The sequence below is a fragment of the Mycotypha africana genome, assembly GCF_025528875.1.
Source record: "Mycotypha africana strain NRRL 2978 chromosome Unknown BDF20scaffold_1, whole genome shotgun sequence".
In the NCBI taxonomy this organism is placed as follows: Eukaryota; Fungi; Mucoromycota; class Mucoromycetes; order Mucorales; family Mycotyphaceae; genus Mycotypha; species Mycotypha africana.
In genome coordinates this window covers 2,651,168-2,669,277 of record NW_026515725.1, presented here as the reverse complement: position 1 = coordinate 2,669,277, position 18,110 = coordinate 2,651,168, and the positions used below count along the sequence as shown (strand labels likewise).

Genomic DNA, 18,110 nt, shown 5'->3' with positions numbered 1-18,110 from the left:
CATCTATAATCATTCCTACAATATTTGAGCTACACAACTGGTGATCTATAGATATTGGATTGTAGATGTAGCTGCAATCACTATGGATCTGCCAGGATAACATCTTCCCTTGCTTAAGTTCTCGACTAATAATTAAGACTCAAAAAATACAAAAAGTTTGACACTTGTATCACCAGGTTAATGGACCAGTTTCTGTCCAGAAATAAATAAGATGTACCTCTCACTTTTTCATTGTACATACTCTTATAAACCAGATGTATGTCCTAAATCGAGAATGATATAATCTGAAAGGGACAAAGACTAGAAAAATCCTAAGAAGTCCTCATAACTGGCGGTTTTTTGAAAATCACAAAATTCTTGTACTCTTATTAGTCAATACATGGGTTGGTGATGTGCTACGAAAAATCTATGGTGCTTAAGGCTTCTTAACATGACGCTTAGTACAGTGCGGTAGATTTAGACAAATATACAAGTAAAACAAAAGGGAGAATTAATGCATCTATTTTTTATAACAGAAAAGAAATGAAAGACAACGGTTTGGGGTGCGAGTTTACATGGGAAAAAAATAATGAAATTAATGGAAGGATTATAAAAGAAGTACTAAATACAATAAAAGACAACACCATGTATGTATACATGAGTTTTTCTTGCTGAAGATCACGACTAGATTCTGTAAATGTTGCCGTCTTCCTCGTTATAATACACTTGGTTATCAGCTGACATTCTTTTCAAGGCACTAATTGTTTCGGCTCTGGTGAATGCATCTACTCTATTCATTTCTTGATTGACGGCTGGAATAAGTTGGTCAATCTGAATGCTTTCTACATTATTCATGACACGAGCCATTTTTTCTTTGAATATCTCAAATCTGAAAGTGATTCATGAAGCGAGAAGATTAGCTTTTGACTAACAATGATATATTACACGCTTTCAAGTTACCTGCGTGGCAGAATATCTGCGGAATCGTCTTCCGTCATGTCCACATCAATAGGGGCACTAAATCTACTCCATAATGGTAAAATACTTGTGAGAATCTTGCTAACGACACTCGATTAGTTCCTTGTTTATCTTTTTTTTTCTTTCTTACCCTTCGACGTCTTCCATCATATCATCATTATCATCTGCCGCCGCAAGGGCCTCTTCGTCCAAATCGTCATCAGATTCTCCGTCAGTCTCTTCCTCTTCTTCCTCATCTGTATCCATTGCAGCAGTTTTTCTACGTTTGTTATTCTTCTTAACTTTGACAACCTCCTGGAACATAGCATATCGTAATACATCGGCAGCGGCCTTCGCATCTCTATCTTGCACTTCAGTGCTTAGTCTAGCTTTGGCATGAGCTGTGGAAAGACGAATCAGTGTCTCCAGAGTACGAGCTGTAATCGGTGCTGTCTTTTTTCTCATTGGGTCGTCGTCATCTTGATTTCTGAGGGATGCATATTCGTTAATGATTCTATCAGTGGCTCGCTGTGTCAGTACAGGTTTAACAGTATTTTTCACATAGTAAATATATTTCCTCAGGAAGCTGGTCTTCAAGATTTTTGTATCTTTCTTTCTACTAGCCCTCATCTGGCGGCCTGAATTTTTGGATAAGCCAGGATGAGACTTTTCGTATATTTCATCTTCATCGTCAGCAGCGTTTGCTTCATCCTCTTCATCGTCAGCTCCCACCACGTCTATTGTTTCTACTACGGGAGCGCCTTCCTCTGCTCCTGGTGTTACATATCGATGCATTTTCAATACGTGACTAGAAATTTCTCTGTCTCTGATTTCATCCATAGTATCTGTAACAATAAATAGCAAATCAAAACGAGAGAGTAGAGAATCTGGGAGAGCGATGTTTTTGGCAGGATCTTTGGTTAAATCATACATGCCGTAAACGGGATTGGCAGCAGCAAGGACACTGCATCTAGCGTTAAGGGAAGTATGAATACCGGCCTTAGCAATAGTGACAGTTTGTTGTTCCATTACTTCATGAATGGCTACACGATCGTTTTCACCCATCTTATCAAATTCATCAATACAAACAACACCACGATCAGCTAACACCATCGCGCCTGCTTCTAAACGTCTTTCGCCAGTTTCCTTATCACTAGTGACAGCAGCCGTCAGACCGACGCCTGATGATCCACGGCCAGTGGTGGCGATTGCGAGAGGTGCAATATTCAATACATATCTTAGCATTTGGGATTTGGCAGTAGAGGGATCACCAACCATGAGCATATTAATATCACCTCTGATGTGAGTACCATTTTCCAAATTTTTCTCCACACCACCCAATAACATCATCAATACAGCTTGCTTGATGTAATCATGACCCCAAATGGAGGGCGCTAATGATCTTGAAAGTATTTTGAAAGAATCTTTCTTACGTGCTAATGTCGTAATGTTGACAATATCTTTATCAGTGATTTTGGGTGCAGCAATGCCACCGCCAGCTTTGGTACTCAATAGACTGATCTCGTTACAAACTATAACAGTTTTGAATGCAGAGCTGGTTTGTTTAGCGTTACGGTTGCCGAGTGATCTGTAAATACCAACAATAGATACGCGGTCGCCGGGTTTGGCTCGATCAACCAAATCATCGTCTAAAATAACATCCACAGGACGGGGAAGCTGACCAGCTGGTGCACGCTCGGGCATTTCTTGGATGGTCAAAGTTTGGTGATCACGATAGGTACTGTAACCAAACTCTGTAATCAGAGGATTACCGTTAGCATCAGTTGTAGGATAGACGGCTCCTGAGCTGGGTATATAACTGTTGCCAGGCGTTGTAGCGTCGTGATATTCTCGCATGTAGTGGCTGTTGGTCTTTTCGCAGTAATGCACAGATTTTACAAGTTTGGGACGGACTAAAGAGCATCGAGTAACAATACCTTCAATACAGACAAATTTACCCAAATGTGCTGACCTTAAAGTACGTGGATTAACATGGTTATAACCAAAGCTTCCTTTGAAGGCGATGTAGAAAGGTCTGTCTTCATTATAATCTCTCGGGTCTGCGATTGTTTTGACTATTTTGTTCAGTGCTGAATCAAAAGCAGGTAAGCAATCTGCAGGGCTGCTTAAAAGACTATATGAAGCATGAACACAAGTCGATGAATAGTAGAGTATGAGTATGTTGAGTTTCTTTCGTATCATTTGAACAATGGCATACTGTAAACGATTACTTTACGCACTACATAAGTCAGCATTGAATTGACGAAGTGCATCAATACTGACAACCATACGGCGTCGTCCATTTTGTAACATAAGTGGAATTTGATCCTTATAAGAACCCTTTTCATGTTCATGGTCCTGAACAACGTGGAAAAGGAAATACTGATGAGAATAGTGTTCAAGCGAGACATCTTTGAATAATTCAGCTACATACGTCGCGTTCAAGGAATTCTGAAAATAGATTGGCCTTTTCAATGGCAACTGAATCCATTAAAGGATTTTGTGATTGATTGTTATTGCTTTCGGCCATGTCGTGGTTATCTTGCTTTGTAAGATTCTTTTACAAATCACAAAAAAGAAAAAAAGGGGAGAAATTTTTTCAGGAAACACCAAAACGACGCGATTGCTGAAAATGAATTAAATCGCGACTTGATCCAATAACAGCAGCAGGCCTTGAGCATGAGCCGGAAAGATCTCGTTGTGGCTCGCTCATGACAACGACAGCAGGGAATAGGAAAGTTCTGTATACCTGATCCATCTAGAATTTACCTTCTTTTTTTTTATTCGTTTTCATTTTGTTTTCTGCTATGGCACTGTGAAGGGTTGCGAGTTCGTTGAATGGATCAATCTCAATACTATAATTCCCATTTTCCTTCGTGCACCCTTTCTTTGAATAGTACTTCCAAAATGCCCAAATCACACTACTTCAACAATACCGATTACTGGACAATGGATCGTGTGATTCACTGGCTAGAAGTGAATGAGTTTAATAGAAATGTCATTGATGTTTTTAAAGGTAAAGACAGGAATAGAGATTGAATACTTATACGCCCTGAAGTTTTACTTCTTGCTCGAACTTACTTACCTTTGTGGTTGACTCCTTATTTTTACTTGAACTTGGTAGCAAGGAATATCTGCGGAAGGACATTCCTTGATGTAGACATGTCGTATTTGATGACTTTTCAGAATGAGCTGATGCTCTCATATTCTGACAAGCGCAAACTCGCCCATGCTATCAAAGCTTTGAAAGCAGTAAGTCTAGACAACAGGTTTATTAGATAGAAGAGGAAAACTCAACTTTCTTCCATCCCTTAGCCAGAAGAGACTCATAATAACCCACAACAAACAAGAAGCAACTATAATGTCAGTCGCCATAATCTGACTGCGAATTCGTCAAGCAATAATGGACAGAGATATGTTAGTTCACCGGAAAATATTACGCCCTTGATACCAGAAAGAAAATCCTCAAATAATGAGCATGTATTAGATTGGATGAAATCGTTCAATATACCAAAACGACCTTTCGTGTCCACTGCTAATGTCAACAATACCATAGCAGCAACAGGTGCATCAGCGGCGCGTCACCATCACCATCAGCACCATCCAAATTTGCAGCCTACATATTTTAACCATACAATAGCAAATAGCCAGTCTGGAATATATCAACATCATAGCCAGCATTCTAATTTCCCTGTTAGTCCAAAAAGTCCTAGAATTGTACATAGTAATCAATTACCACTTTCCTCTTCAGCAGCATCCACTATGAGCAGCAATACGACCACGTCCTCTTCTACTACTACAGATGGTTCATGGAAACTTGCAAGAAGGCGACCTACGCCAGCCGCTACAAGTTCCACGGTCAATCCTTTGAACAATATGGGTTTAAACACAGCTCTGTCTTATGGTGTAAGTTTTCCAGAAACTGACATATCCCCTTTCTTAATCAAAAAAGTAAAGGGAAGTCTAATTTTAACTTTTATTTTAACTCCCGAATTATTGTTATGCATGTATCAATTGTAGGATCAAACAATTCACATTACCCCTCCTCCTCCTCCTCCTCCACAGGAGCCACAACAATTTATTCATGTCACCACAAACTCAGATACATTCCATAGTTTACAAGTTACAGGCATGCACGACCCACGTTTGATTAAAAACTCAATTATCAGAAAGCTAGGGCTAGAAGGAAAATGTGATAATTATAGATTCTTCCATGAAAATGGAAAAAACACCGATATACCCTTGACTGATAGTGAATTATCGCATATTTGTCAGATGTCTGACCATAGTGCTACGAATAGAATTTTAGTCAGGCCCATCTCGATAATAAGTAAAGATGATCACGGCTATCACAATGCCAATAATTACCACCAGCAATACTCCCCTATTGTGAACAACAATAGCGCAAGGTACTACTTAAGCATAGTGTTGTCGATCGTTTGAGTCAAGAGCACTAATACATTTGTAGATCTTATAGTAGCCACCAAGATAATCAGTACACTCTCAATAATTCATCACAGGATAATGACAGATCAGCAAACACAAATCTTAAAGGCCAAATTGCAGTTGTCGACTCTCTTAATGGTAGCAGAGGCCTAAGCAACGACACTTATAACGAAAAAGCTCCTAATCTCAGTTATATGCGTAAAGCATCTATTGATATTACTGCCAGTAGTAGCACGCTTTCGCCTATAAAAAGTATTTCAAAATCAAATCGTAGTAGTACATCCTCAACGGATAATCGTGATTTTAACCAACTTGCAGCTGATGCAAAGTTGATGGATAGCTCGCAGCATTCATGGGCCGTTCAAGATCCATCTCAAAGTCTTCATTCCCCCTCGTCTCAACATCAGGAGCCGCTGCAAAGATCAAGCCAACCGGATAACTCCTTGTTATGTGCACCCACCAAATCACCAAATGAAACACATCACTCATCAGCAGCACCACTCTTTGTAGCCCCTACATTAAATACAAAGACAGCCATATTATCAGATTCTGTAGCAACAAGGGTAGAATTAGATAAAGATGCGCCTGTTTCGCTTTGGGCTGTACCACCATCAAAACCTGCGGCATCACTTGCTCATTCACCCACTCCGGCTTTGTGGGCTGTTGAACCAAAACCGCAGCAGCAAAAACCATGCTCGTCAGCTGATAATTCTGATAAGAAGCATATAGGGGATGCAAAGCCTGTCTCTCTTTGGACTGTTTCGCCTTCAAATCAACATATGACAACTTCAACTTCTTCCACACTGAAAGATGAAGCAGCTCCAGTTTCTCTATGGGCAGTACCTCCCTCTTCTGCGGGCATTAAGTCAAGTGCAACTCCCTCTACCCCCCAACCTTCATTATGGGCTGTTCCTCCACAAACACAAGGTCACTTTGAAAAGCAGACGCGCGCTGAAAGTAGTAGTAGTAGTAATAGTAGTAAAACGTCGACAGTTTCTTTATGGGCGGTCTCGCCTTCCAAACAGCAGCAACGTGAAACGAAAGAGCATACCAAAGGCGAGGGTTCAGCGGTAAAGGCAACAACCGGCCCTTCAGATACCCCTACGTTAAAATCGGAAACAAGCGACGCTTCTTCAAGCGTTTCTCAAAGCATAGACAGCCTTAGCATGAATCGGAAGAAGGATGATGAAAGTGGCACAGTCAGTAGAAACCGTATTGTGCAATTTGAAACTGATGAAGATGAATCGCATATCTTATCTTCAGCTTCAAGCGTTGCTAGTGCACCTGAATTGAAAGATGGCATTGAGCAGTTGTCTATCTCGTCAACATCAACAACATCAGATGAGGAAGATGAAACGAGAGAACAGCACGAAAAGAAGCAGCCTGCAATTATGCATCGTCATATGCATAGCCGTAGTAACAGTGCTTCCAAACTACATATTGATATTACAAATTCCCTTCCGAACCGCAGCGTAGGAGGAGAAGAGAATAATCAAAATATTCTCGACTCACCCAACCTGTCTTCACCCTCTCATAGTGGCTCTGCCTTGGATCCAATAAATGATGAAGAAAATTGGGCCGAGCGTCCTTCTGTAGATCGTCTATACAAAGACATTGATAAATACTTACCCGGTCATGATTTAGACAAAGAAATTATCATAAATGAATCCTCTACAGCAACATCCCACTCTGATAACAATTCTGGTGGTAATAGCAATAGTAGAGAAGGAGGCGGAAATAATATTTATAATAGTGAGCCTGAAACTCCTACAATAGTCACCAGTTTACCGCCAAATAGAAAGCTGGTAGGCCATAGAAAATCTATTCGTAACGTGGCTCGCGAAGCCCATCGTAATTGGCGCAATGCTGTCAACGTCATACGTGCGAATAACAATTTAATACGACGACGAAGTACAAAAATGTGGCATCGAAATGTTGAACAAGTGAAGCCCGGAGACAAAATTGAGCCTATTATCCCTCAAAATTCTGAAAATGAAACAGCAGCATCCACAACAGTAGCAGAGCTAGAACAAGGACAACAACAAGTACGATCATCACCACTACAACAAAATAGTGGCGGCGTAGTACCACCTAAATCTAAAAAGTTACAATGGATTCGTGGTGAGTTGATTGGTAAAGGCTCTTTTGGACGTGTGTATCACGCTTTAAACGTCGAAGCAGGTGAATGGATTGCAGTAAAACAAGTCGATTTACCGAATACTAAGTCTGATTACGGCAACACTCAATTAAATGATATGAAAGACGCATTGTATCGAGAAATTTCGTTGCTGGAAGATTTGGACAATGAGTATGTGGTGCAATATTTAGGTTATGATGTGGATCACGCAGAGGGATATATCAATATCTTTTTGGAGTACGTGCCGGGCGGTAGCATCGCCTCCTGTTTGGCCAAGACAGGAAAATTTGAAGTGCCTTTGGTCAGGTTCTTCACCCGACAAATCCTAATGGGCGTTGCTTATCTTCACAGCCGCAATGTTTTGCATAGGGTACACTTTTTTTTCCCAATTTCGTAAGATGTAACTAACAGCATAACTTATATAATGAACCTATTATGTTACTTCTATATAGGATATCAAAGCCGGAAATATTCTTTTAGATCAGAATGGTGTTTGTAAAATTACAGATTTTGGATTATCTAAACTAAGTGGGCAAGATAAGGCGTATGATCCTCATTCGAATAACTCTGTGATGAGAGGAACAGTCTTTTGGATGGCGCCTGAAGTTGTGAAAGGAACGAAATACAATGCTAAAGTGGATATTTGGAGCTTAGGGTGTACAGTCATAGAAATGTTGACAGGAAAACATCCATGGCTTGATTTGAATATGTTAGCTGCATTATACAGTCTTGGTAAATACCAAGCGCCTCCTATACCAGAAGGTATTCCTGATGATGTATGCGATTTTCTCGAAAAATGTTTTACTATGTAAGTAGAAGCAAAATAGTCAAGAATGGAAGAGTAACAATGCTAACTGAATTGTTCTACTTTTCAGTAACCCTGAGGAACGGCCTACCGCCGAGCAATTGTTATTACATCCTTTTGTGCAGCCAGATCCAACGTTTGAATTCAAAGTATGTATGCCCGATTTGTTATTTAGTTAAAGCCTTTGATACTAAATTCGCATGGTTATATATAGAAATACATGAAAAAAGTCGAACTTGAACGTAGGCAATCTAGGAAGCTTCAGCAGCATCAGCAACAACATCAGCAATTCCATACAAAGCAACCATCACATACTATTCCCGCTATTATTTAGAGTAATCATTTTGCAAAAATACCACTTGTTTTTTAGAATAATATCTGACATTTCTCTGTCTCCATTTTACTATTCTTTATAACAGTTATTCATATCCTTTAATTCTTGTTTATTGTTGTTAAATTATAATGACATTTTTGTATATCAATTCCATAATTTTTTGATTTGCCAATTGATTAGAATTACACACCATGCAATTTAGCCTGCAAAATTAAATGTGTTGTTTAAATTCAAACACACAGACATCCTGACAGTAGTACAAATGAGCGCATGTTGTGAACGAGGCATTTCGGGCATTTGATCACTTCACAATTACCGTCATTGATTTTTTTTTCATATCATTAACATGTATCTCTATCAACTTAAAAAAAAAAAAAATAGACAGAATTTAATGCCATAATTAATAGTGAACAGTTAGTCAGTGGGAAAAGAGTGACAATACTACGTCATTTTGTGGAGCAATAGTACTCTATTGTTTGGCTGTATCTGATCTAAGTTACGTTTTTCACATGTTTGTCTAAACCTCAACTCTTATATCCTTGTATTGTGGGCTTATTTGTCTGTGTCAATCAATTCGCGTATGATTATACGTCAAAAGCACCATGCAATTCGAGTTGGTAAGCGCCTTGAGGACAGCAATATTGCTTATAATTTCATGTGATATCCCAAGTCCTGACAACACCATATCTTTCAGGTACAGGTAACACGAAAGTGTATATATGGCGATAGCAACGAGGATTATGAATTATATCAGCATGGCAAACCCTATTTAGAAGTTTCAATCTTAGTCAAACTTACCACCATAAAATGCAAATCAGCTATAAATTCAAATTCAAAAATGATATAGATGTCATATTCTTATAAATACTATATCAGAACCCCATCTTTCTCTGTTCTACATCTCTTTTTCTTTTACCCAACTATGTCAACAACCAAGGCTAAAGGAAGAGTTCAAGCTGTTAAGCAACAATTGTCCCCTGAACAAGAATATGCAAATGCTGTAGAGTAAGTTTTGTAAATAAACTTAAACAACCACAGCCTGTTCAACACAAAGAGCATTAAGCAATGAGTCAAAACTGAATCCTTATATGACTGAATTTTCAACTGTCGTCTAGTCCAGTTGCCAGCATGAATGAAGAAAGAGCAAAAGCAGCATTTGATATTCGTGAATTAACGTATTTAATGGATGGAGGTGAAAAGATAACCCAGGTAATTGATTGACAATCGTGTACCTGAATCTGTTCTTGCCATTTCTGAACTCTACACTTCTATATATAGTTAAAAGAAAAGATTATGCTTGAACTTGAGAGGGACCAATTGTTTAGAATGGATGATATTCATGATATATCAAAGGCTGAATTACGTGAGCGTACAATGGAAAAGGTACAGAAAAATGATCACTATTAGCCTTTTGATATTTCTATCAGATTTATTGATTTGATTTATTCAATTGACAGTTCAGTAGTATGCTTCACCATCTCCAGAATGAGTCTGTCGAGACTTTTAAAAAGCGCATGGAAATTGTAAGTCTTGTTGATCCTGGATTTTGGACTCGGTTCGGCGTACACTGTAAGTATATCAATGTTAAATAAGTTATCACGCAAATATGGATTATCTTTCCTAGAATAACCCTTCACAAATCGTTATCAGACGGTTTATTTGTCGGTGCATTACAAAGCAATGCTTCTCCAGGTCAATTAGGTTACTGGTTTGAAAAGGGTGCTCTGTCATTATCAAAATTCGTAGGCTGTTTTGCTATGACAGAGTTAGGTCATGGTTCAAATGTCCCCGGATTGGAAACAACAGCCACTTTTGACGAAGGTGCAGATCAGTTTGTTATTCATACACCTACTTTGACAGCTACAAAGGTATAATAACTTGTTACGAAAAACCATAACTGTGAGAAGTGTGGCAGTGTTTGTTAAAGTAGTATTAACTCTGGTTACACAATGACCTTATTACAAAAATGAAAATAGTGGTGGATTGGTGGTGCTGCCCATTCAGCTACTCATGCTGCAGTTTTTGCTCAATTAATTGTGAAAGGCAAGAGATATGGTACAAAATGCTTTGTTGTACCACTAAGAGACCCCAAAACGTACAACACTTTGCCTGGTATTACCATTGGTGATATTGGTAAAAAGATGGTAAAGTATAGAGATTCCCTCTTCTTTTTCTCAACTCAGCAACCTCAAACTTATGGCCTTTTTCTCATATTTCGTCGTAGGGAAGGGACGGTATTGATAATGGTTGGATCCAATTTACCCATGTCCGTATTCCTCGTGGATATATGCTCCAAAAGCACACAAAAGTTTCAAGAACTGGTTTGGTGAAAGAGCCCAAACTTCAACAATTGGTAAAAAAAAATTCTTAAGGAGAAGATTAACCAATGACGAAACATTAATACTAATGGTAATAATGGTTCATTATTGTAGACATACGGTGCATTATTGCAAGGACGTGTCGCTATGGTAGCAGATAGTGGTCATTTTTCCAAAAAGGCCCTTACTATCGGAATTCGTTACGCGGCTGTTCGTCGTCAATTTGCTAGCGTGAACAGTAACATTGAAACTAAACTCTTGGACTATCCCATCCATCAACGTCGGCTTATGCCCCTATTAGCACAAACTTATGCTATGCTCTTTACTGGTACAGAAATGACAAACATGTATAATTTAATGATGTCCCGTTTAGAATCTGCTAAAGAAGACGACCCTGATTTGGATGAAGTAATGGAAATTTTGAAAGAAACTCACTCCACTAGTGCTGGTCTTAAAGCTTTTTGCACTTGGAACTGTCTAAACACTATTGAAGCCTGTCGTCAAGCTTGTGGTGGCCATGGGTATTCTGCCTATACGGGGTTGGCGCAGATGTATCAAGATTTTGCAGTTCAATGCACTTGGGAGGGAGATAATACTATCTTAACATTACAATTGGGTCGTTATTTGATCAGCAGTTATCGTGAAGCTTTGAAAGGAAAGAAGCTGTCCCCAGGCGTTGGCTATTTGAACAATTTGAAAAATTTGATCGGCAAAAAATGTGAAGCCAGGAACTTGGAAGATCTTTTGTCACCTGAAGTTATCATCGATGGTTGGAACGTTGTTTGCGCAAATGTCGTACGTAACGCTGCTAATGAATTCGAAGCATGCCTGAAGCAAGGTATGGAGCCAGATGATGCCTACGAGCATTGCTCTCAGTCACGTTTGTATGCGGCAAAACTTCACTCTTTCGGCTACTTGGTCAATAGATTTGCGGACGGTGTGTCTAAAGTTACAGGCAATCTTTTTGATATCCTTGAGAAACTTTGCCTCCTTTATGGTCTATACACAATTGAAGAAAATGCTGGCGCTTTCTTACAATATGAATATTTTACACCAGCTCAAATTGAGTTTGTTCGCAGCATTGTGAACAAATTATGTAAAGAAGCGAGAGATCAAGCTATTCCCTTAGTGGACGCTTTTAATTTGAGCGATTACATTATTAACAGCCCTTTGGGGCGTAAGGATGGTAATGTTTATGTCCACTACTTTGATCAAGTCCGTCGGTCAAACCCACAAGGTGAGCATCCTTATTTTGACCGACTCATCAAACCTTTAATACATCGTGATATGGAAACAGTTGAATATGAAGATGAACAGGCAGGTCTGGAATCTGAAGATGAAGATGAATAGTTCTCTTATTTTTGAAAACTATTGATGCTAATTTCCACTCGTATATACTTACTATGCTCCATATAATGTACTTATACAAAAAATGTCTGTTTGAATATGCCCTTCAATTGAAGATCATTGGTTGAAATAGAGAAAGGAAATAAAATTATCCGAGATCAAGGCTAAAGCCTCAGAAACAATCTTTTTTTTTTTTCTTTTTTTTTTTTGCCTTCAACTATCAGTTAGTTGTAATTTAGAAGACAATGTCCAAGTTTGGAACAGACGAAAAGCCTATAGATACCTCATATTATGAATTACTTGGCGTACCGGTGAATGCCGAGCCAATACAGATCAAAAAGGCATATAGGTAATGCCATCAATGGACAGTAATTGGTGACGATCAAGATTTATATCAAGGTCCTCTAATCGATTCTTTTATTTCCTACATTCCACTTTATTTTTATTCTTTAGAAAGCTAGCTATGGTAACTTATTCAGCTGCAATTGATAACTAGTAGAATGCTTTTTATCATTTTTTGGCTAAGCAAATAATTATTTTGTTTAATTTTCTTAGGTTTATCACCCGGATAAAAATAAGGAACCAGGAGCTGAAGAAAAGGTATTCATAAGAAAACGTTACACTTTTGAGTATAAATACACTAAATTCAAAAGATGTGTTCTCCGCTATATGCATAATTAGTTTAAAGAAATATCAGAGGCTTACCAAGTGTTATCAGATCCACAATTACGAGCAGCCTATAACAAATATGGCAAAGACAAAGAATTGGCACCGGAAGGTGGATTCGCTGATCCTCGTGAATATTTTCAACAAATGTTTGGTGGTGATGCCTTTAGAAGTAAGTTGAAATAGTATCTTTTTACCCTGGAAGAGGCGGGTGCTGAGAGAGAGTCATCAAGTGGGATATTTAAAGTCTATTTGCCTACGTATTATCATGTATATTAGGCATTATTGGTGATTTAGCAGTAGGCGAAATGTTTAGTGAAGCACAACAAGAAGAGATGGAGCAAGAGAACCAAGAAAATGGTAGCAATAGCAAAAATAGTGATGCTAAGAAAAATATGGAAAAGGAACAGATGGAGAAGATACAGAAGCAACAGCAAGAAAGAGTAGATAAACTCGCTGAAAATCTCAAGTTAAAGTTGGCTTTATATACTGAAAGCGAAGGAGATCAACAAGCCATTGCAGCTTTTCAAGAACAGATCAAGCATGAGGCTGAAAAGCTAAAGAATGAGAGTTACGGTATTGAATTGCTGCACTCTATTGGGGGCGTTTATTCCTTGAAAGCCAAGCATTACTTGGGTATTAAAGGTGGAGGCATGCCCAGCATTTTTGTAGGATTCAAACAGAAAAAACATATTGTGAAGGAATTATGGACGACAGTGAAAGTGGCGATGGATGTTCAGCAAGCAGCAGAACTGATTTCTAAGGCAGAAGAAAAGGGTATGGAAAATTCTGATAAGATGAAACTAGAAGAAGAAGTGACCAATAAAGTAAGTCCCAATGAAACTTGATCAGCTACTATATCCCTCTGGAAAATCTGACGTTGTTGAGCCTTCCCTTTTTTAGACATACAAAGCTTTGTGGCAAACGTCCAAATTCGAAGTGGAGGCCACGTTGCGTCAGGTGTGTGATAAAGTTTTGCAGGATAAGGTATGTGATGCAGTCCATTCTACTAGCTCTTCCGTATATAGAAAGCATCAAACCAACCCATTATCGATTCCTACCTATAGAGTATTGATAGCAAAGCGCGTATGAAGAGAGCGATGTCTCTGAAATGGATTGGTTATATTTACAAACATACAGAATTAGACAAGTCAACTATGGAGCTGCAAATTAAACAGTAATGCTTCATCGAAGCAATCTATCTCGATTTTTATTTATGTGTAATATCAATATGCCCTTAAATCACCCTCATCACACTTTCAGAGACGCATTTTCTTTTTTACAATATCTATTTATGCTTCTTACATATTTCAAGTATATATAAAATACAACATCATTAGAGATCTATTTATTTCAATATATTTGAAAGCAGTTGGTTTGTCTCATTTTTGAATATGGATGGTATACCAATGGCAGGAGCAGAAAGAGCTTTCCTACCAACATACTCAATTGTCTATGTAATGAGAGACAATAAAATGGTTACAACCCTCACCTTGGAAATCGAATTTAATTACATTTAAAGAAAGATGATAATGAATGTCCTTACCTTATTTTCGGGCAAAAGTTGAGCAATCCTAGGGGCCATAAAGGAATAAGCCCCCGCATTTTGAGGCTCTTCCTGACACCAGACAAAATTTTGAGCTTGCTCATACTTTGCAATTTCCTTTTGTAATTCTTGCTTAGGGAAAGGGCTTAATTCTTCCACTCTTACCAATGCTATTTCATCATCGAAACCCTTGGCAGCTCTTTCTTTGAAAACATCATAATAGAATTTACCAGATATGAAAACGACCTTTTTCACTTTAGAAGTGTCCTTAATAGACGTATCACTCAAAACGGGTTTGAAACGAGTGCCGGGTGAGAAATCATTCCATGAACTAACTGCAAGCTGTAGAAGCGCGTTTTATGTTAGCCAGCTGCTTTCATCATTTCAACAAAACATGTTTAGAAAAGGATACCTACAGGTGACTTTAACAAACTCTTTGGTGATATGACGATTAATGGTTTTCTATAATTTCTAAGCATTTGCCGACGGAGCACATGGAAATATTGCGCAGGTGTCGTACAGTTGACGATATGCCAGTTAGGTGGTTTTTTCTCTTCTGCATGGACATCAAAAGCCTCATTACTCATCTAATATGCATCATAACAACCAAAATATAAGGATCATACACATGTAAGTTCTCCAAACAATTGTACGTATCACACTCTCTTACTTGCAAAAACCTCTCTATGCGACTCGATGAATGTTCGGGACCAGCACCATCTTGGCCATGCGGTAGCAACATAACTAATCCACTTTGCCTTAACCATTTTTCTTCACCACTCGACAAAAATGTGTCGATAATAATTTGTGCGCCATTGAAGAAGTCGCCGAATTGGGCCTCCCACAAGACCAACCGTTTGGGTGTTTCCATCGACATGCCATACTCAAATCCCAGTACAGCAAATTCGGACAAAGGAGAATTTGCCACTTCCAAGAAGTTGCGTTGGTTCGGTTGCATATGATTTAGTGGAATAACGGTCTTTTCTGTATCCTGGCATACCAGCATGGCATGACGTTGAGAAAACGTACCACGACCAACATCTTGACCTGAAATCCGAACATCATGCCCATCTCGCATGAGGGACCCAAATGCAATAGCTTCCGCATTAGACCAGTCAATTATACCACGGTCCTCTTTAACTGATTTTTGAAGACGTTGATCAATGTGGTACTTTTTTAAACGTGGATGTACCTTGAAGTCAGTGTAGGGTGGGCGAACAGAAAGTTCGCTGATCTGTTTCAAAATGTCGATATCATAGCCTGTATCGGGTTGCTCTTGCTCAGCGGCTGAAGTGATATGCTTTATATTCTTCCAATAGCCATCTAAATGCATTTGCGTACTTGGCGTATAAGTCTCAGCTTCTTCAAGTCCTTTCTCTAAAAGCTGGATGTGCTGATCGCGGATATGTTGCGCTTCTGCGTCTGATGATAGCGTTTTTTCTTCCAGGAGCTTCTTTTCATAGAGCTTTGGTACGGAAGTGCGATGACGGATATTGTTATACATCAATGGTTGTGTGAAAGCAGGCTCATCTAATTCATTATGTCCCCATCGACGGTAACACATCAAATCTAAGATAATATCCTGATAACATACAACGAATTTTTCCTTTCGTGTCAAACATTTAAGCTCGAAATCAACCTTTCCAAACGTATATCTTACCTTTCTGAATTTATTACGGTATTCAAATACTAGATCAATGGCCCTTGCAACATCTTCAGGATAGTCGCCATTGACATGAACAACTGGAATGTTGATCATTTTACCGATGTCTGAACAGTAGGCTGAGGAGCGGGCATTTTGAGCAGGCGTAGTATAGCCCAGTTGATTATTGACGACAATATGAATTGATCCACCGGATGAGTAGTGCGGGAGGTTGGACAGACTGAGAGTTTCCATGACAACGCCTTGACCGGTGAAAGCCTGCCCATCGCACGTTGAGTTAGTTTTCTGTTCCGTACGTGTAGCTGCTTAGAGTGAAATGAACTTACCGCATCACCATGAATTTGCACACACATCACTCTATCCCCCAAATTACAGGAGGAATCAGAAGAAGCCAGCAAGTCTGTTTGCTTGGCTCTTGCTTTGCCCATAGCTACAGGATTGATAGCCTCAAGATGGGAAGGATTCGGTAACAACGAGACATGTACCTTTTTACCATTGGCATAGGTCAGATCAGGATTATTGGCCAAGTGAGAAATGACATCGCCTGAAGCAAAAGTGCCTCCAGGTACTTCGGGATGACCCTTCATTTTATGGAACAGAGCAGCGTGAGGGTATTGTAAAAGATCGCAAAGAAGATTGAGACGACCACGATGGGGCATACCAACTACAATATCACGAACATTTTGACGCGCCGAGAGTTCAAAGAGACGATCCAGAGCAACCATCATGCTTTCAGCGCCTTCCAGCCCATACCGTTTGACGTTTGGAAATTTCTTGCCGAGGAATTGATCAAATACCTCTGATTTTGATAAAATTTTATGGATGTTCTTTTTTTGCTCCACTGATAGAGGCGGTTTTTCCCAACTTTCTACAGCATGATACCACCAGCGTCTTTCGCTAGCGGACTACAGCAAACAATACAGATATGGAAGCCGTGAGAAAAATGCAAACAAATACGGCAAATGATGGCCACATCTCGCTAAAGTTAAGGTTTTCTTGTCACTTACCGGCAAATGCATAAATTCGTACGCGATTTTCCCACAATAAACAGACTGCAAATGGTTGAGAATGGTTTCAAAACTGGCCTCATCCTGGCCGATAACATGCTTTTCTTGAACAGCATCATTGACATGAAGAATACCTATGTTTTGATAAGAAAGGTATCATGAACACCTTCGTAACCTATTGCTATTCCATCTTTGTGATTACGTATACATACCGGATAAGTTGTATTTTACTTCCTTATTATTCTCTAAACCTCCTTTCACATATCGCTCCGGTTTTAGAGCCAGTACTTCCCTGACAATGGTCATGGAGTCAGTTATATATTAAGAATAGATTACAAGTATAACATATTAGCTACTTTACTTTCTTTTCATGATGTTCAATGGGTCCAACTGAGCGCCCTCATGTCCATGGGTACGGTAGGCTTGAACCATACGTAACAATGTAGCGTATTTTCTACGGTTCTCTAATTCTTCCGGCGTGTAGTCTGGTAATTTATACTCTCTAGCCACACGATATCCATAAACATCATCATCATGGTAGAATCGTCTTATTGTAGATCTTTTAGTTGCTGTAGAAGTGAGATACTGAAATAGCTGTCTTGGTTTAGCGCTGGATCGTGTTGATATATGTAGCATGGACGACTATAAAGAATAACTTGCGAAGGAAGTGAAAAAGTGGTTTGAAAACAATTTCATTATCAATATTGTGTGAATAGATGGCATTGACGGCACAGGAATCGGATAACTATTTGGCAGAGAAAACCCCACGGTCACCTGATTCAGCCACTCTCATGTAAATCTATTGCAATTGACATTCTTATTCCTTATTACAGACATTTTACATCCGTCATTAACAATGTTAACTGAACCATAAAAGAGTTACCCATACTATCATCCTTTGATGT

At 39.1% G+C, this 18,110-nt stretch overlaps 6 protein-coding genes across 6 annotated transcripts; 3 read left to right on the top strand and 3 right to left on the bottom strand.

Annotated features, from left to right (window-relative positions):
- Positions 1–387: 387 nt before the first annotated feature.
- On the bottom strand, positions 388–3,553 carry BDF20DRAFT_968041 (MCM2/3/5 family-domain-containing protein). The gene is made up of 5 exons (XM_053084992.1): positions 3,371–3,553; positions 3,173–3,294; positions 1,088–3,070; positions 940–1,002; positions 388–868 (listed from the first exon to the last, which is right to left on the bottom strand). The coding sequence occupies exons 1-5, from the start codon at positions 3,464–3,466 to the stop codon at positions 664–666; spliced, it is 2,469 nt and encodes an 822-aa protein (XP_052941018.1). The 5' UTR covers positions 3,467–3,553; the 3' UTR covers positions 388–663.
- Positions 3,554–8,978, top strand: BDF20DRAFT_846245 (uncharacterized protein). The gene is made up of 8 exons (XM_053079736.1): positions 3,554–3,952; positions 4,061–4,188; positions 4,252–4,842; positions 4,957–5,345; positions 5,405–7,889; positions 7,972–8,327; positions 8,395–8,473; positions 8,539–8,978. Exons 1-8 carry the CDS (start codon positions 3,775–3,777, stop codon positions 8,656–8,658), a joined length of 4,326 nt encoding a protein of 1,441 aa, XP_052941017.1. The 5' UTR covers positions 3,554–3,774; the 3' UTR covers positions 8,659–8,978.
- A 581-nt stretch (positions 8,979–9,559) lies between these two features.
- BDF20DRAFT_968036 (acyl-CoA dehydrogenase/oxidase C-terminal) lies at positions 9,560–12,487 on the top strand. Its single transcript, XM_053084991.1, has 8 exons — positions 9,560–9,663; positions 9,774–9,867; positions 9,937–10,041; positions 10,116–10,227; positions 10,309–10,526; positions 10,635–10,802; positions 10,883–11,011; positions 11,091–12,487. Exons 1-8 carry the CDS (start codon positions 9,581–9,583, stop codon positions 12,324–12,326), a joined length of 2,145 nt encoding a protein of 714 aa, XP_052941016.1. The 5' UTR covers positions 9,560–9,580; the 3' UTR covers positions 12,327–12,487.
- A 54-nt stretch (positions 12,488–12,541) lies between these two features.
- BDF20DRAFT_846240 (DnaJ domain-containing protein) lies at positions 12,542–13,915 on the top strand. The gene is made up of 5 exons (XM_053079735.1): positions 12,542–12,672; positions 12,777–12,789; positions 12,879–12,923; positions 13,005–13,161; positions 13,269–13,915. Exons 1-5 carry the CDS (start codon positions 12,569–12,571, stop codon positions 13,835–13,837), a joined length of 888 nt encoding a protein of 295 aa, XP_052941015.1. The 5' UTR covers positions 12,542–12,568; the 3' UTR covers positions 13,838–13,915.
- A 172-nt stretch (positions 13,916–14,087) lies between these two features.
- BDF20DRAFT_60541 (uncharacterized protein) lies at positions 14,088–15,193 on the bottom strand. The gene is made up of 3 exons (XM_053075856.1): positions 14,952–15,193; positions 14,536–14,877; positions 14,088–14,442 (listed from the first exon to the last, which is right to left on the bottom strand). Exons 1-3 carry the CDS (start codon positions 15,120–15,122, stop codon positions 14,338–14,340), a joined length of 618 nt encoding a protein of 205 aa, XP_052941014.1. The 5' UTR covers positions 15,123–15,193; the 3' UTR covers positions 14,088–14,337.
- BDF20DRAFT_812356 (oxoglutarate dehydrogenase, E1 component) lies at positions 15,119–17,841 on the bottom strand (the record flags this gene model as incomplete). The annotated part of the gene is made up of 6 exons (XM_053076776.1): positions 15,119–16,117; positions 16,196–16,456; positions 16,525–17,103; positions 17,206–17,339; positions 17,418–17,497; positions 17,567–17,841. The coding sequence occupies 6 exons, from the start codon at positions 17,839–17,841 to the stop codon at positions 15,119–15,121; spliced, it is 2,328 nt and encodes a 775-aa protein (XP_052941013.1).
- Positions 17,842–18,110: the final 269 nt, after the last annotated feature.

Coding starts and splice junctions, on each gene's coding strand:
- BDF20DRAFT_60541 (XM_053075856.1), bottom strand. CDS start 15,122: ATGAGTAATGAGGCTTTTGATGTCCATGCAGAAGAGAAAAAACCACCT. Junction 14,878..14,951: donor AGAGTTTGTTAAAGTCACCT/GTAGGTATCCTT, acceptor GCGCTTCTACAG/CTTGCAGTTAGTTCATGGAA. Junction 14,443..14,535: donor AACTTTTGCCCGAAAATAAG/GTAAGGACATTC, acceptor CTCATTACATAG/ACAATTGAGTATGTTGGTAG.
- BDF20DRAFT_968041 (XM_053084992.1), bottom strand. CDS start 3,466: ATGGCCGAAAGCAATAACAATCAATCACAAAATCCTTTAATGGATTCA. Junction 3,295..3,370: donor CAGAATTCCTTGAACGCGAC/GTATGTAGCTGA, acceptor CACGTTGTTCAG/GACCATGAACATGAAAAGGG. Junction 869..939: donor GCAGATATTCTGCCACGCAG/GTAACTTGAAAG, acceptor AATCACTTTCAG/ATTTGAGATATTCAAAGAAA.
- BDF20DRAFT_846245 (XM_053079736.1), top strand. CDS start 3,775: ATGGATCAATCTCAATACTATAATTCCCATTTTCCTTCGTGCACCCTT. Junction 3,953..4,060: donor TGTCATTGATGTTTTTAAAG/GTAAAGACAGGA, acceptor TGAACTTGGTAG/CAAGGAATATCTGCGGAAGG. Junction 7,890..7,971: donor GCCGCAATGTTTTGCATAGG/GTACACTTTTTT, acceptor ACTTCTATATAG/GATATCAAAGCCGGAAATAT.
- BDF20DRAFT_846240 (XM_053079735.1), top strand. CDS start 12,569: ATGTCCAAGTTTGGAACAGACGAAAAGCCTATAGATACCTCATATTAT. Junction 12,924..13,004: donor AACCAGGAGCTGAAGAAAAG/GTATTCATAAGA, acceptor ATGCATAATTAG/TTTAAAGAAATATCAGAGGC. Junction 13,162..13,268: donor TGGTGGTGATGCCTTTAGAA/GTAAGTTGAAAT, acceptor CATGTATATTAG/GCATTATTGGTGATTTAGCA.
- BDF20DRAFT_968036 (XM_053084991.1), top strand. CDS start 9,581: ATGTCAACAACCAAGGCTAAAGGAAGAGTTCAAGCTGTTAAGCAACAA. Junction 10,042..10,115: donor GTGAGCGTACAATGGAAAAG/GTACAGAAAAAT, acceptor TTCAATTGACAG/TTCAGTAGTATGCTTCACCA. Junction 10,803..10,882: donor GTGATATTGGTAAAAAGATG/GTAAAGTATAGA, acceptor ATTTCGTCGTAG/GGAAGGGACGGTATTGATAA.